The sequence below is a fragment of the Pongo pygmaeus genome, chromosome 1, assembly GCF_028885625.2.
Source record: "Pongo pygmaeus isolate AG05252 chromosome 1, NHGRI_mPonPyg2-v2.0_pri, whole genome shotgun sequence".
Taxonomy (NCBI): Eukaryota; Metazoa; Chordata; class Mammalia; order Primates; family Hominidae; genus Pongo; species Pongo pygmaeus.
The window spans coordinates 78115731-78133530 of NC_072373.2; the positions used below are offsets into that span (position 1 = coordinate 78115731).

Consider the following 17800-nt stretch of genomic DNA (forward strand, 5'->3'; position numbering starts at 1 on the left):
CTCATGGATTGGAAGAATCAATATGGTTAAAATGACTATACTGCCCAAAGCAATCTACAGATTCTATGCAATTCCTATCAAATTACCAACATCATCTTTCACAGAATTAGAAAAAACAATACTAAAATTAATAGGGAACCAAAAGAGAGCCCAAATAGCCAAAGCAATCCTAAGCAAAAAGAACAAAGCCAGAGGCATCACATTACCCAACTTCAAACTACTCTGTACTAAACTATACAAGGCTATAGTAACCAAAACAGCATGGTACTTGTATGAAAACAGACACATAGATCAATGTAAAAGAACAGAGAACTCAGAAGTAAAGCCACATATTTTCAACCAACATGTCTTCCACAAAGTCAACAAAAACAACGAGGAAAGAACATCCTATTCAATAAATGGTGTTGGGAAAACTGCCTAACCATATGCAGAAGAATATAACTGGACCCCTATCTCTCACCATATACAAAAATTAACTCATGATGGATTAAAGACTTAAATGTAAGTCCTCAAACTATAAAAATTCTAGAAGAAAACCTAGGAAAAACTCCAGACATCAGCCTAGGAAAAAACTTCTCACTAAGACCCCAAAAGCAATGCAACAAAAACAAAAATAGACAAAAGGGACTTAACTAAACTAAAGACATTATGCACTGCAAAAGAAATTACCAACAGAGTAAACAGACAATCTACAAGATGAGAGAAAATTTTTGCAAACTATGCATCCAATAAAGGACTAATATCCAGAATCTATAAGGACTTTAAACAAATCAACAAGAAAAAAACAAATAACCCCATTAAAAAGTGGGCAAAGGCCGGGCGCAGTGGCTCACACCTGTAATCCCAGCACTTTGGGAGGCCAAGGCAGGCGGATCATGAGGTCAGAAGATCGAGACCATCCATGGTGAAACCCCGTCTCTACTAAAAATACAAAAAAAAATTAGCCGGGTGTGGTGGCGGGTACCTGCAATCCCAGCTACTCGGGAGGCTGAGGCAGGAGAATGGCATGAACCCAAGAGGCGGAGCTTGCAGTGAGCTAAGATCGCACCACTGCACTCCAGCCTGGGCGACAGAGCAAGACTCTGTCTCAAAAATTAAAAAAAATAAAAAAATTTTTTAAAAAGTGGGCAAAGGGCTGGGCATGGTGGATCATGCCTGTAATCCCAACACTTTGGGAGACCAAGGTGGGTGGATCACCTGAGGTCAGGAGTTCAAGACCAGCCTGGCCAACATGGTGAAACCCCGTCTCTACTAAAAATACAAAAAATTAGCTGAGCGTGGTGGTGAGCACCTGTAATCCCAGCTACTCAGGAGGCTGAGGCAAGAGAATCACTTGAACCCAGGAGGCAGAGGTTGCAGCGAGCTGAGATCCTGCCACTGCACTCCAGCCTAGGAAAGAAGAGCAAGACTCCATCTCAAAAAGAAAAAAAAAAAAAAAGTGGACAAAGGACGGCAACAGACAATTCTCAAAAGAAGACATAAAAGCAGCCAACAAACAGAAGAAAAAAATATTCAACATCATTAATCATCAGAGAAATACAGATCGAAACTACAATAAGATATCATCTCATAGCAGTCAGAATGGCTATTGATATGGTTAGGCTTTGTGTCCCCACCCAAATCTCATCTTGAATTGTAATCCCCATAATCTTCACAATCCCCACATGTCAAGGGAGAGACCAGGTGGAGGTAATTAATGAGGGGCAGTTTCCCCCATGCTGTTCTCATGATAGTAAGTGAGTTCTCATGAGATCTGATAGTTTTAAGGGGCTCCTCCCCTTTGCTTGGCTCTTCTCCTTCCTGCCACCTTGTGAAGAAGGTGTCTTGCTTCCCCTTTGCCTTCCACCATGATTGTAAGTTTCCTGAGACCTCCCCAGCCATGCTGAACTGTGAGTCAATGAAACCTCTTTCTTTTATAAAATACCCAGTCTTGGGCAGTTCTTCATAGCAGTGTGAAAATAGACTAACACAGCTATTATTAAAAAGTCAAAAATAACACATGAGGGCAGGGCTGCAGAGAAAAGGGAACACTTATAAACTATTGGTGGGAATGTAAATTAGTTCAAGCCCTATGAAAAACAGTATAGAGAATTCTCAAAGGACTAAAAATAGAACTACCATTTGACCCAGCAATCCCACTACTGGGTAGCTACCCAAAGGAAAATAAATTATTATTTCAAAAACATACCTATATTTGTAAGTTTACTGCAGCACTATTCACAACAGCAAAATCATGGAATCAGCCTAAGCCCACCAATGGTTGACTGGATAAAGAAAACAGGGGACACATACACCATGGAATACTATGCAGCCATAAAAAATAATGAAATCATGACCTTCACAGCAACATGGACTGAGCTGGAGGCCATTATTCTAAGAGAAATAACAGAAATAGGAAATAAAATACCACACATTCACACTTACAAGTGTGAACTAAACAGTAGGTAAACATGGACATAAAGAAGGGTAAAACAGACGCAAAGAACTCCAAAAGGGAGAAGAGTGGAAGAGGGGTGAAGGTTGAAATTCTACCTATTGGGGACTGCGTTTACTATTTGGGTGATAGTTTCACCAGAAACCCAAACCTCAGCATTACACATTATGCAATATAACAAACATGTACCTATCCCCAAATCTAAAATGAAATATAAAATTTAAAAATTAGTAACTTTAAAAAATGGATCAAAGACCTAAGTGTAAGATCAAAGCTATAAATCTCCTAGAAGAAAACATAGAATAAACTTTTATAACCTTGGTTTTGGCAAAGGATTCTTAGATATATACAAAAATAATGAGATATGAAAGAAAAAGTAGATAAATTGGACTTCATCAAAATAAAAAATCTTGTGCTTCAAAGGACACTGCCAAGAAAATGAAAAGGGCCTATAAAATAGAAAAAAAAAATACAAATCAAATATCTGATATGGGACTTGTATTTAATATATATCTGTTACAATTCAGTAATACAAAGGCAAATAACCAAATTTAAAACTGGGCAAAGGAAATGAATACACATTTATCTAAATAATATATACAAATGATCATTAAGCACATGAAAAGATGCTCAGTATCCTTAGTCATTAGGAAAATGCAAGTCAAAACCACAATGAGATATCACTTCTTACCCACAAGGGTTAGAAAGGATATAGAAAAACTGTAACTTTCATACACTGCTGGTAGGAATGTAAAATGGGGCAGCTGCTTTGAAAACAGTCTGTCAGTTCCTTAAACAATTAAACATAGAGTTACTACATGGCCCAGAAGTTATACTCAGGTATATTTCTAAGAGAAATGAAAACACATGTCCACACAGAAACATGTACATGAATGTTTATAGCAACATTATTCATAATAACCAAAGGGTGGAAACAACTCAAATGCTGCTCAGTTAATGAATGGACAAACAAAATGTGATCTATCCAGACAATGGAATAGTATTAGGCCATAAAAAGAAATGAAGTTCTAATACATGCTACAACATGGATGAACCTTGAAAAGATTATGCCAAGCAAGAAAAGCCTGTTACAAAAGACCACATATTAAATGATTCTATTCATATGACATGTCCAGAATAGGGAAATCCATAGAGACAGAACATAGGTTAGTAGTGCCTAGGCTGGAGTGGTGGGGAAAGGTGTTATGAAAAAAGGTGATAGCAGAAACATACAGGCTTTCTTTTGGGAGTGATCAAACAGTTCTAAAGCTGATTGTGGAGATGGTTGCACATATCTGTGAAAAGACTAAAATCTATTCAACTGTTAACTTCTATTGGTCAAGTTATATGGTATGTAAACTGTACCTTTAACAAGCTATTAAAAATATTTGCAATTTATGATCGATGATTTTTATGAGGTGCTTCAGTCTTAAGCATTCAAAGAAATTGATAGGAAAATTAGTAAAATCCCCAAAAAGAAATGGGGAAAAAGAAAAATGGCCAATTCACAAGACAAGAAATACAAATGGCAAATAAACATGAAAAAAAAAAATTCAACATCATCAGTTGCTGAAATAAAATGAAAATAAAAACAAAGCATCATTTACCTATCAAATTATCATGGTGTAAGAGAGAGAAGCAAGCATAGCACAGTGTAAATATAGATATGCACATACACATCCATACAGATATTATATGGTTGTTGAATTTTATAAGTTAATCCCCAAGTGCACGTGCATGCACACATACACACACACACACACAAAGCATACCAAAGGAGTATTAGTGGTTGTGCTGTACTGTAAAATTATGTAGATGGATTACAATGAGCAATAAAAAAATTTTTTAAGTAGGTATTTTAAAAAATCTATGAAAATAACCCCTTTAATGTAATCAAAGGAATGAAAAGAGCAATGAAGAAGGCAGCATTCTGGAGAGAAATGTGGGCAGCTGCCCACGGTGGGGAAATCACAAAAACGTTTCTATTGGTACAATCCCACACCTATGAAGGCAAAAGGGGCCACAGGATGTGCCCATCCATGCGGTAAACATCTTCATTCATTACCTGCTTTAGAAGTAACAAGCTGCAGCACAAGAGGTCGTCTTGTTACAATGCCCGACCCTCGAGGGAGAAAGTCCCTAAAAAAAGTAAGAAATGTAGATTAAGGCATGAAGGAATTCTGATCACCTATACATTCATAAACCAAGTTCCACAGCAATTCTCCTAATTCCCAACCTTTCAATGTATCGCTTATCCAAACAATGATAGGCCCATCTTAATAAAAGAAGCATTTTCAAAGTTAAAAAAAAAGAAGGAGGAGGGCCTTATATTGTGCATAGAAATGTGCATAGAAATCCACGTACATTATCATAATGACTTCACTGGAATATGTCATTCATTCATCTAGCTGAAACTGATAAAAGTTTGCCCTTAGTTTCTGTGTATTATCAACGAATTTTGATTTTCAGAGAATCAGCATTAAAGAAAATATTTGATACTGAAATTAATTCTTAAACTCTTTTTGATAATTAAAAAACCCAGTATGCTCTTTGGCCTCAAGATCAATATTGGCACCATCAAATACCATTACTAAAGGCACATTAGATTGTATCCTCTAAATATACTGACATTTTTCTCCAATAAAAGGAAACAAGGCTGGGCACAGTGGTCCACACTTGTAATCCCAGCACTATGGGAGGCCGAGGCTGGTGAATTGCTTGAGCCCAGGAGTTCAAGACCAGCCTGCACAACACAGCAAAAACCCAGCTCTACAAAAAAAAAAAAAAAAAAATTACAAAAATTAGCCAGCCAGACGTGGTGGCTTGGGCCTTTAGTCCCAGCTACTCAAAAGGCTGAGGTGGGAGGATCTCTTGAGCCTGGGAGGCAGAGTTGCAGTGAGCCAATGTCGCACCACTGCACTCCAACCTGCGCAACAGAGTGAGATTCTTGTCTAGAATAAAGGACACATAAAACGTGGGATCAAGTAGAAATAAATATTTTGTCTATAGAAATTAACAGCAGAAAACAAACATTGCAACTTGAGTTTTGTTTGTTCTCATTCCATTTGTTCTTATTCCTGATAAATGGACGTTTTGATAAAGATCATATTTTAAGTGGCATATTAATAAACACTAAGCTAATAAAACTGCAGCAAAGATAGTACTACATAATATTACATCTGCAATGCCACATAAATTATTGCTGATTCTGCAATGTCAAAGAATTGAAAAACATACCTATAGCACAGTTTTTAAATGCATTTAGAAGGTCTCACAACTTTTAGAGGAATCATCACAGAATTCCATTCAAAATAAACTTTTCACTCAGTGGCAGTTTTTCTCAAAATGTGGTTCCAGGCCCACCAGAAAGTGTTATAACCACAGACATCCAGGACTCATCCTGAAGCTACAGATTCATCATATTCAGGGGAAGGCATGCAGCATTTGTACTCTTAACAAGCTCCCAGATGTTTCTGATGCTCACCAAGGTTTGAAAACCACTGGCCTCAAGTCAGGATATGTTACTCAACAATTCAGTGGGCAATAATGGCATGTGGCATGCTATGAGTTTTGTAGGAAATTTGGCAGAACAGAACTTCAACACAGATGGGATTTCAATGAACAGCAGCTTATAAAATAGGCAAAGGACAGTGAGAATGCTCCAAAACCCAAGCGTTTAGCTGCACTGATAGTTTGGAATGGAGAGTCAAAAAGATAAAATCAAGCCAAATTTCTCCTACTACAACTAATTTATTTGGCAAGTGCTACTGTATGTTCTGACAGAGGAAATAGTACTGAACAACCTTAAGTTAATGACTTTTCTCATTGACCTCAAGGACCAAAGTTCATTTAGAATGTCAACGTATATGACTACAATAGAAAATAGTGAAATTACAAATTTGTATGTGCTTTTGAAAATGCGACTGAAATACCATTATTTATTCATCAAAAAAATTCACTGAGAAATTAAGAAGTGCTAGGGAGATGCTGTGGGCATGGACGCATGCTGGGTAGACACCAGGAGTTTGGAACCTAATGGGAACAAAACATAGTCACGAAAGCCATTAAAGAAGGGAAGATAAACTGCATTGGAGTTCAGAAAAGAGAAAGAACAATACTCTCTTTATAATGATGTTTTGAATATATTTAAATACATATAACTAAATACACTTTTAATATTCTTCATGCGCTATATTACAATAACTGCTAGTTTAGATGGCTTCAACAATCATTTAAAATTTAATCAAAACAAACAAAGCATCTACTTTGTTTTGCTTGTTTTATTTTTAACCAAAAAGGAAGAAGTTAATTTGAGAATTAAAATGAATGGAGGGAGGGAAAAAAGCAAAACTCCAGAGTAAAGAGCTGGAGGGCACCGTGGAATACTATTCAGCCATAAAAAAGGATGAGTTTATGTCCTTTGCAGGGACATGGATAAAGCTGGAAACCATCATTCTCAGGAAACTAACACAAGAACAGAAAACCAAACACTGCATGCTCTCACTCATAAGTGGGAGTTGAACAATGAGAACACATGAACACGGGGAGGGGAACATCACACACCAGGGCCTGTCAGAGGGTGGGGGGCCAGGGGAGGGAGAGCATTAGGAGAAATACCTAATGTAGATGATGGGTTGTGGGTGCAGCAAACCACCATGGCATGTGTATATCAATGTAACAAACCTGCACGTTCTGCATATGTATCCCAGAACTTTAAAGTATAATAATAAAAAAAAATTTAAGTCAGGATATAAAAATAAAAAGAGCTGGAGGGCATCTGTTTGAGCCGTGAGGACCATGAGTGAAATTTTAGAATGTATAAAATGCCAAGGAAAAATGATGAATGGCCTGAATAATGCCATTTAACAGGTCAATAAAATATTTTCTTCAAGAAAAAAGGCAGAGAAGAAAGGACAGAGAGAAGAAAGAAGAAAAAAAGGTTTAGTCACTTTATATCTTCATGCTGAGACCTGTTTCAATTCATACTTGTGACCATATATTTATATGTAGATTTAGTAACAATCCCTGTGAACGTTGTTAAAGCAAAATAGAATGTATCAAACATCATAAATAGCAAATAATTATGTGTTGACTAAAAATCCACAGATACATCTAATATTTTTCTCTACATTTTTTTATTAAGCAAACAGAACTTTGCATTAAGAGTAATAAATAGATTCCAGTATCCAACCCCCTTCTTATTAACTCACAGTTACTAGTTCCCTTCATGGCTCTCACCAGTCCTACCACTGACAGATATATTCTCACCAAAAGCCAAAAATTTTGATAATCAAATTTTACTATTTAGAAGTCTATCCTGCTTCACAGGCATCTCTGAAGTACAACAAAGTGCTAAAGAAAGTTTCTCTCTTCTGAAGAGTGAGCACCTAATCTGGCCATCCTAAAGATATGTCTCCTTCTGATGGCCCAGCAAAATGAAAACCATATGCCCAGCACAATGTGTGAGCTCAGGAGATGAGTCCTCGAATGAGAAACACAGAACCTTCCTTTGAATATTAGCTCTACCACTGAATGGGCAAAATTCTCTCCAAACCCATTTCTTCTACTTCTAAACTGAGATAATGCTAACTATGGCCCAAGTTGTATGGATCAAATGAAATGCAACAAACACCAACCATTTTAAAACTCAAGCACCACGGAAAAATGTTACTATTATTTTTGATATAACACAGCCACAGTGTGTTTTCCCTGATATGTAGTATTCGCTTACCTTAAAAAACTAAGCGCCTACATACGATATTTTAACATTTTGCTAATGGAATTTAGAGATAGGAGCCACAGATAGGATTAGATAGGAGCCACAGATAGGAGCCACAGATAGGATTAGAGATAGGAGCCACAGACCCCATCTGAACTATCCTCTTGGCGTTGATCACATGCAAGGGTTTGGAAAGCACTTATGCCTGCCTTCAGCAACAGGGAGCCAAAGCACTGACACGAACAATATTGAATAGTTCATTAGCCACTGAGCACCACCATCCAATTGAATTGTATCATTTTCTGTGCAATAGGTTTTCTCCCGTAAGCATATTTTATGGGAAAACCTGTAAGCATGTTTTATGGGAAAACATTTTTTAAATTAATGCTGGAAAAATAATGACTATTCCTTTAGTATTACTTTGGATTTAGACTACATATTTTTAAATTTATTTTCTAATAAATCTATATAAAAAGAAAATATGTATGCCATTTTTCCTGCAAAATGTACCTTCAAAGAGTAACCTGAAGACTCAGTGTTATTAAATTGATTCTGTTATATTGCCCAAATGCCTTATTTGTGGTTGAACTGCACAGATTTTTAGTCAGAGAGAGTGCTTCCCTCTGGATGCCACATGACAGCTACAAATCAAACACCTTTCTTCTCTCTCAACCCATCTCAATAAAGTGGTAATCTTCAGTGTTAACAGCTGGTCTTCAGGCAGTAAGTCAATGCTCTTTCATGGCTTCCTGACTCCTAGACAAAAAAATAGAGTACAATTCCCACACTATAGTTTAAGAATCACCTTGATGACATTTCTTATTGGCTCTTCCAGTAACTGAGTTACCAGGAAATATAGTTATTGCTCCACTAGGAAAAGAATGATCTTTGGAAGCCTGAAAAAGAACACACTAGCTGTACCAACAAAACTAAAAAAAATTCCCCCCGGCAGCAAATAAAGTAACTACAGAGATGGTTTCTTCAATATATATGTAAATGATTGTTAACCAGATAATCTGTACAGTAAATAAATGTTTAACATCTGCCCTTAACTGAAGATGGGAGGCATAACTCATAGTTTCCTAGAAGTTGATTCATGGAACCAATTTATTCAAAAATAAACAAGCTCAGCCTTGGAGGACAACATGCAAATAAATAACTATAATAAGCATAACAGGTACTATGCTTAAGCTCCACATAAGGTACAGTATCAGCATACAGCAAAGAATATCTATCCTGCTTGGAGGAGCTGCCAGAAACAATATCTGAGAAGAAATATGAGGGAGGCATTCCACAGAAAATCAGGTATACGAAGACATGGAAGACCAGAGTAGCACAAAACATCACAGAACTATAAACATTAAAGAGAGATCAGAATGAGATAGAGAAGAGTCTACAGAAGGAAGCCAGAACAGACCTCAGAGGTCTTTACTGGTAGTTTGTGTTTGTCTATTTTCTGTGAGAACAGGAAGGCACTATAGAGTTTTAAGTGATCAGATTTGCATTTCAAAATAATCACTGGGGATTATATAGAGAACATTGAAGAAGAGAAAGATCAAAGACAGAGTGATGAGTCACCAGTCACTAGCCAGTCTATGTCATTCAGAAAGAAGATAATAAAGGTCAAGTCCAAGGCAGTAATGGTAGAGATGGAAAGAAGACAAATAGCAGGATTTAATGATTGCTTTGATGTGGAATCTCCTTCTGATGCCCCTCCTTCTGATGCATCTCCTTCTGGTATAGTGATATGGAAGAGTTAGGATAAATGTCACATTTCTGGTTTTGGTAGCTGGTTGAATGGTATCACTACTAACCAGGACAGGAAATAAAGGAAGATCTGGTTAATATAGTTCTTACCATGTGCCAGCACCAATCTGATTGCTTTATATGCATTAACTTATTTGATCTCATAACATCCTATGAGGAAGGTACTATTGTTATTCTTACTTCACAGATGAGAAAACAGAGGCACAAAAAAGTCAGATAATTTGCACAGGGTCAAAAAGCTAGTAAGTGACATATGGGACTCAAATCTAGGGAGTCTAACTCTAGCATTTGTGCTCTTGACCATTTTTCTCTATATTGTAAAAGAAATGGGGGAAGAAAATGAGTGGTCCTTATTTGTACACATTGATCTTTACGTGCCTGGGGAATACCCAGATTGAAACAACATGTAGACAGTTAGACTGAACAGTTGGCACTCAGGACAAAAGTCTTGTCTGGAGACAATAATCTGACAGTCAGCAACAGAGCAGGAAGTTGAAGCCAAAGGAACAGATGAGTAGGAATGGAGTGGAAACAAGTGATTAATATGGACTTTCAGAAATACCAACATTTAATGGGTACCTGAAAGAAGTGGAACTGAGAGAATAGAAAGGGGCTACCAGAGAGGTAGCCAAACACTAGAACTCAAAATCACATTAACCTCTTAAACATCTCTACAACTCTTAACATCTCCACTAGGTGTCTGGAACCAAACATCTGTACAACTCATTACAATCACATTAACCTCTTAAACATCTCTACAACTCATTACAATCAATATTAACCTCTTAAACATCTCCACTAGGTGTCTGGAACCAAACATCTCTACAATTCATTACAATCTATCCAAATGTTTCTCCTCCTTCATTCCCAATCATAATCCACATCATCAGCATCCATAAACGTCAGCCAGGCCAAGCACCTGGGAATCATCCATCCTCCATCTACCTCTATCCTCATGCTCCAAGTTGGTCACCATATCCTGTTGATTCTATCTTAATATCTCTTAAATTCACCCTCTTTTGTCTATTTGGATCACCACTCCAGCTGCCACCAACTATCATATAAACTGCTACACTAATCTCACAACTAATTTCCCTGCATCTAATTTGAGCACCCTCCTATCCAACTTTAACAGTGACGTAAGTTCTATCACATCATTACCAGACTTTAAATCACTGAATGACTCCCCATGATCTTTAGCATGAAATCCAAATCTTAGTATCACTTACAAAAGGTTTTATTTCTGAACACTCTCCAAGTGAAACCCTACATCAGAGGCATAGAACTTCTTACAATTAATTTAACCTATTATTTCAACAAATGTGCATTATGTGTCTACTACAAGCTAAATGAAGCCTTAGACACTGGAGATATAACAGTAAACAAAGCAGAAATAAAGCCTTGTCCTCTAGGGTAAGTCTCTGTGTGCGTCTGTGCTCTCAGACTTGGTGTCTAGGCACATCCCTATCCCCCTAAATCTTCAACACTCAGCTGTATGTCATCTTCTCTGGGAGTCTTCTCGAGGTCCCCCCACCCCCACATGTCTCTACCTAAGCTCTCAACACACACTTGTCTGCTCCCTCACCCCTGTGTGCTCCCTCAGAGCCTCCTTCAGTGCCTAGGCACTAAATATTTTTTACACTTTCTACATACCCTTTCAAGAAGATTCGTCATTGCTCCATATAGTCATAACATAGAGAGAAAATAATCCTACATCTAATTCACAACTGGCAGACAGCTACAAGGCATTATATGGACCAAAAGAATAGGCAAGATGACTCTCAACTCACCAATAATTTGCTAGGGTCATTTAAATTGATATTATGAACATTTAAGACCCAAACATATTCACCAAATTACAAAATACGGAATACTAGGTGGGCCAATATTATTGACTCTGTCTAATGACATGGAATGGAATTGAAGAAAATAAAATTTAAAAAAAATCTAGAACCAATATATTTTTAAAATTTTTTCCTTAAAATCAGAGAAATCTCGGCCGGGCGTGGTGGCTCACGCCTGTAATCTCAGCACTTTGGGAGGCCGCGGCCGGCAGATCACCTGAGGTTGGGAGTTCAAGACAAGTCTGATCAACATAGAGAAACCCCATCCCTACAAAAATACAAAATTAGCCAGGCGTGGTGGTGCATGCCTGTAATCCCAGCTACTCAGGAGGCTGAGACAGGAGAATCGCTTGAACCCAGGAGGCGGAGATTGCGGTGAGCCGAGATAGCATCATTGCACTCCAGCCTGGGCGACAAGAGCAAAACTCCATCTCAAAAAAAACAAAACAAAAACAAAAACAAAAAAACAGAGAAATCTCTTTTAAAACTTAATTTTCAAAGTATTTAATATAATTTTCTGGCCATGCACAGTGGCTTACATCTGTAATTTTAATACTTTGGGAGGCCAAGGCAGGAGGATCACTTGAGCCCAGGAGTTCCAGACCAGCCTGAGCAACATGACAAGACTCCCTTCTCTACAAAAAATGTAAAAATTAGCTGGGCGTGGTGGCTTGAGCCTGTAGTCCCAGCTACTCGGGAGCCTGAGGCAGGAGGATTGCTTGAACCCAGGAGGTCGAGGCTGCAGTGAGCCATGTTCATGCCACTGCACTTCAGCCTGGGTGACATAGTGAAACCCTGTCTAAGAAAAAATCTGTGCACCAAAATAATTCCTATAGAAGTACTATCTCACAATATTTCAATATACTGATCCAACAAAAAAAGAAACAAGGAAAGGGAAACAGGCAAAAGAAAGGAGATAGGAAGAGAAAGACAGACAAATCACATAAATACTGCCCACCCCCTGCTCCAAGAAGCACTGAGGTCAAGAATCCAATTCCACACTCTGAACACAATGGTGCTATTAAAATGGCTCTGTACTTTCATGCCCAAGTCCAGGAACTTTGCCAACCATTACAATGCAATTTTAATCGCTAGAGGAAGTAATTTTACCAAAATCCACAGATTTAATTGGAAATTTTCTACTGCAGTTTACTTTTTTTCTCTAAATTATTGGCATATATTAAGAATATTAGTACTTACAGATTTGTAAAGAATCATATTTTGATGCTGTCAGCTACTCTATAATATGAAGTACTCAATACCATCATAATTTTATTTGAAAAACATGTCTACAAATTCAATTGCAGGAAATACAATGCTTTTACTTATTTTTTATTGACATCTTTAAGAATCCCAATATTTTGCTTTTATTCACAAAATTCAAAATTTCTAAACAACATATTTTCATTAAATCTAAATAATCAATAATTAATGGTTCCCACTGAAACATTTAGAATGCAAAATTTCTGAGTCAGGGATGTATAAACTGAACAAGGAAGGCAGTTCTCCCCACCAGGAAACATGCTCAAGAACTTAATGCCTTAATATTTAATCATTTTGTTTGCTTATTCACTAAGTCAGTCTGTTCAAAAATTTAAAGCACCAGATGAATGAGTCCTGGCATAAAATAAAGGCACTTAGCTTTCACTTTTTCCAAATCACAGATTATATCTTACCCAAGTTGGCTGCCAGGAAAACGAATGGCAAAAAGCACTAGTAAAAAGATCACTGGTTGCCTACCTAATATCTATTTTCCCTTTCTTATTAACAGAATCCCAATTTTGCTGGGAATGGCAATGTGCCCAACTTTAATAGACAAATCAATCTGCATTTCCCAGCCTCCCTTGAAAATGCGGTGTCCACATGACTAACTTCTACCCAGTAAGATGTAACTAGAGGTTTTGAGTGACATCAGAAGAGTTCCTTTAAAAGGATCTGATTTCGTTAATGTGTACCTTTTACCCTTCCTCTTCTTTTGTCTCCCTGTCAGCTATACATGATAGTAGAGCTGCAACAACCACCTTAATACCACAAGGCAATTTTGCAGATGGAAGATCAGAAAAGAACAAAGAGTAGGATAGTGATGACATTATAGGTCACTGGAACCAGCCTTGTACTACCTAGGAAGGAGACAAAGAAAAAGAGAGAGACAGACAGACAGACAGACAATGCTTTAAGCCAGTGTTTCTCACCCTTCTTTTCATTATGGTTCCCCTAATGAAACTTATTTGATATTTTTCCCCATTAAGTGTTCCCCTATTAAGTTTAATATCATAGATATACTATATACCAGTATATGTGCTCTACATACACCTGTGCTTTAAACATAAAAAGAGTAAGACTCTTTTTGTCCCCCAAGAACCAGTTTTTGCCCTGTTGGGGGCAATATCACCCCAACTGAGAATATGTATTATACATCAACAAAAAATAAAACTCAGGATGCTAAACATTCAGTTCTGTTAGCCACCCCTTCCTGCAGAGTTTCTAAAAGAAATGCATGTGGAAAGGACAAATTGAGCTAGGTTTTGCTGCAAACTTCAATGTATTCCCTTTCCAACCCTGGAAACATGGGCTGGACCACATGAAATCCTCATTTGGCCTAGGTAAGAGGTAGCCCTAAGGCCTGGTACCAAAGAGGCTCGAAGGCCTCCCTTGCCCCTTCCCATGAAGCCCATACATGAATCTCAGACTTTTCTTTGACACAACAGTGACTAGAAAAGGTCCACCTGTGGAAGACAAACCAGCCAGTGAGAAGAAGCAACAGCAAGAGAACACTTACCTGCTGACCAGGGCAGTTCTGGTCTAGGCAGCTCACGTCAACCCCTCCCCTGCTAAGGCTTCAGATGAAGAAATGGGGCCCAATTACTGTCCTTGGTCCTGAATATACATTACCAGCTCCTTGGCAGGAGGCTGGAAAAGAAGAGCATGGATAGGGTAGAAGTGAGCTTCCCCAGCCAATAGTGTACTCTTTTGTTTTCATTATTTTAAGATGTTAGAGGCCAGGCGCGGTGGCTCACACCTGTAATCCCAGCACTCTGGGAGGCTGAGGAGGGCGGATCACCTGAGGTCAGGAGTTCGAGACCAGCTTGGCCAAAATGGCGAAACCCCGCCTATACTAAAAATACAAAAATTAGCTGGGCGTGGTGTCACGTGCTTGTAATCCCAGCTATTCAGGAGGTTGAGGCAGGAGAATCGCTTGAACCCAGGAGGTGGAGGTTGCAGTGAGCTGAGATTGTGCCACTGCACTCCAGCCTGGGTGACAAGAGTGAAACTCTGTATCCAAAAAAAAAAAATGATGTTGGAGTAAAATGAGGTATTTAATTGGAAGCCAAAAAAGTGTAGGTTGGTTTCTCCACTAAAACAGAATGGAGCACTACCATGGTCACATCCTGTTTATTTAAAAAGAATGGAATCTGATTTTCCAATTAACCAGGAAGGATTTAAGTGGATTCTTGGATCCAGCTTCTCTCTCACTCTCTAGAAGCCACATCCATGATTCCCCCATGCAAACTTTTTATTCCCAGAACAGCTGGCTCCCAAGTGATTCCACACTAATTTCACACTTCTGTGTTGACTCCTTAACCACAGAAGCCTTTGTCTAATGCCTCTTTCTTTATTGAGGAATAAACTCACTCTTAAAGACATGTTGATGCAGCCTCCTGTGGGAAGCATTTCCTGATGTGCCAGCATATTTAGATGCCCCTCCTGTTTATTCCAAAAGTACCAGGAGCCCCAGTCAAATCCTCTCCTATGTAGCCTCTCTCTTAGGACAGGACCACCTTGCTCATTTCTATAAGGCACAGCCTTACAGGCTCATAGTGAGTACTCAAATATATTAGCTGCTATTATCCTTATCATCATCATTACTATCATTGTCATCATTTTTAGTATTGGTAAGTTATTCTGGAATTCATTTATTATTTACCTAAATTCGTTTCTGAAGCTAATATAACACCATATCAACAAGTAGTGATTATCTCTTGCTAGCCACAGGTAAGCATGTAGCTTTAGGGAGGGCTACATCCAATTTGTCACACTGTTCAGTAGCTCCCCCTTACCTGCACGGGATATGTCCCAAGAACCCCAGTGGATGCCTGAAACCACAGATAGTACCTGACTCTATAATACTAACAGGCAGATAGTGTATACCATGTGGACATGCTAGACAAAGAGATAATTTACATCCCATGTGGGACAAAGCAGAAAGGTGAGAGATTTAACTAACTACTCAGAATGACATGCAATTTAAAACATAAATTATGTATTTCTGGAATTTTCTATTGAGCCTTTTCAGACCACAATTGACCATGGGTAACTGAAACGGCAGAGTGTAAAACTTCAGATAAGGGAAGACTACTGTATCTAGATTTTAGGGTGTTATGAAAAGGAAAATATATCAACATAAACACTTATAACTTTAACCTTTTCATCTGTTTCTTGGAAAGTCATCAGCTACCTAAAGACTTCATTCTCTAAGAGCTCTCACTATTCTGTCTTCCATGAGAAAAGGTTAATGCAAAACATGGAATGAATGCTTAAATCAACAAAAGAATCAACACACATTCCAACTGCAGTGTGCTCAATTCAAATACAGAATAAAATGAACCCCCTGGCATCCAGAGTATTCCACAAGCGTGTGGCAAGTGTTATTTCTAGCCACTTAAAAGCACCAGTGAAAAGAGCTCAAATACATAGAAAAGAAAAGATCTCCGTTCCCATGAGGAGAGGCATTTATTAGCACTTAATGGCCCTCTTTCATTGCCTTTCCACTGACGCATCTCTAATTGTTCCAATTATAATTTCAAGTAACAAAACCAATAATGGTAAAAGTCTATGGTTGAGTGTATGCATTTTGAAAACAGGTCTTTGACAGCACAAACCGCATACAAAAATATATGACAACATGGGATCTGGGCAGGCAATGTGATAGTCAAGAGAGAAGAGGTGGTATGGAAAGAGCACTAGTCAAGAAAGCAGCCTGAGTTTCAGCTGTAACCTCACCACATCATTTAATCTATAAGAGACTCAGTTTCTACGTCTTTAAAATATGAAGACTAAAGAGTGTCTTCTGATGCCTCTTCTAATTCTTCACAGAATCTGATTCCACCTCTGACTTTTTTTTTTTTTTTTTAAAGACAGAGTCTCACTCTGTTGCCCAGGCTGGAGTGCAGTGGCACAATCTCGGCGTGGCTCACTGCAACCTCTGCCTCCCAGACTCAAGCAATTCTCCCATCTCAGCCTACCAAGTAGCTGGGATTACAGGCATGCAGCACCACACCTGGCTAATTTTTGTATTTTTAGTAGAGACGCTATGTTGGCCAGGCTGGTCTTGAACTCCTGACCTCAAGTGATCCACCCAACTTGACCTCTCAAAGTGCTGACATTACAGGCGTGAGCCACAATGCCCAGCCACCACCTCTGACTTTCTAAATAATCTTAAAGCTTTCTGTTTTCACTTTCATAACTGGGACTGTTAGTATCCAGTTTAAGTTCAGTGACAGCAAAGACTATGTCATTTATTTTCTTCCCACTACTACACATGGCACATAGGAGGTGTTCAAAAATATTAGTTAAAGGGAAGGAAAAAAGGGAAGGAGGAAGAAAAGGAAGGAAGCAGAAAGGCAGGAGGAAGGAAAGATGGAAGGAAGGGAAGTAGGGAAGGAGGGAGGGACAGGCCAAATTTCATATGGCTATAGCATTGCATGTAAGAGGACAATGGTAAAAGATAAGCTTGGAATATATATCTCCTACTTTTAAGAAAGATTACATTAGGAAATTTCAAATTTAGAGAATACACCATATTAAAGAATATTATAGCGGTATCTATTAATGTTTTCAGTGCTAAGAAATTAAGATACTAATAAACAAATGTACAATAAGCTATGTAGGGTTATATGTTAATTATTATTGTAATACTTTAAAATGAAGCACAAATTTTTATTATTGAATATTTTTCTTCACTGTCAGTATCTAATATCAATAAAGATAGGAAGATAAACACCAATCAATCAAAAATTAAAATACTGAAATTTGGAA

At 38.1% G+C, this 17800-nt stretch overlaps 1 protein-coding gene across 12 annotated transcripts in view; it reads right to left on the minus strand.

Annotated features, from left to right (window-relative positions):
* DNM3 (dynamin 3) overlaps positions 1–17800 on the minus strand; it is a 575478-nt gene that overhangs the window by 490738 nt on the left and 66940 nt on the right. For all 12 annotated transcript variants that reach the window (XM_054456210.2, XM_054456187.1, XM_063648645.1 and 9 more), the window contains exon 2: positions 4500–4573. In XM_054456210.2, coding sequence (XP_054312185.1) covers positions 4500–4573 — 74 coding nt within the window. The remainder of the gene's footprint in view (positions 1–4499; positions 4574–17800) is intronic.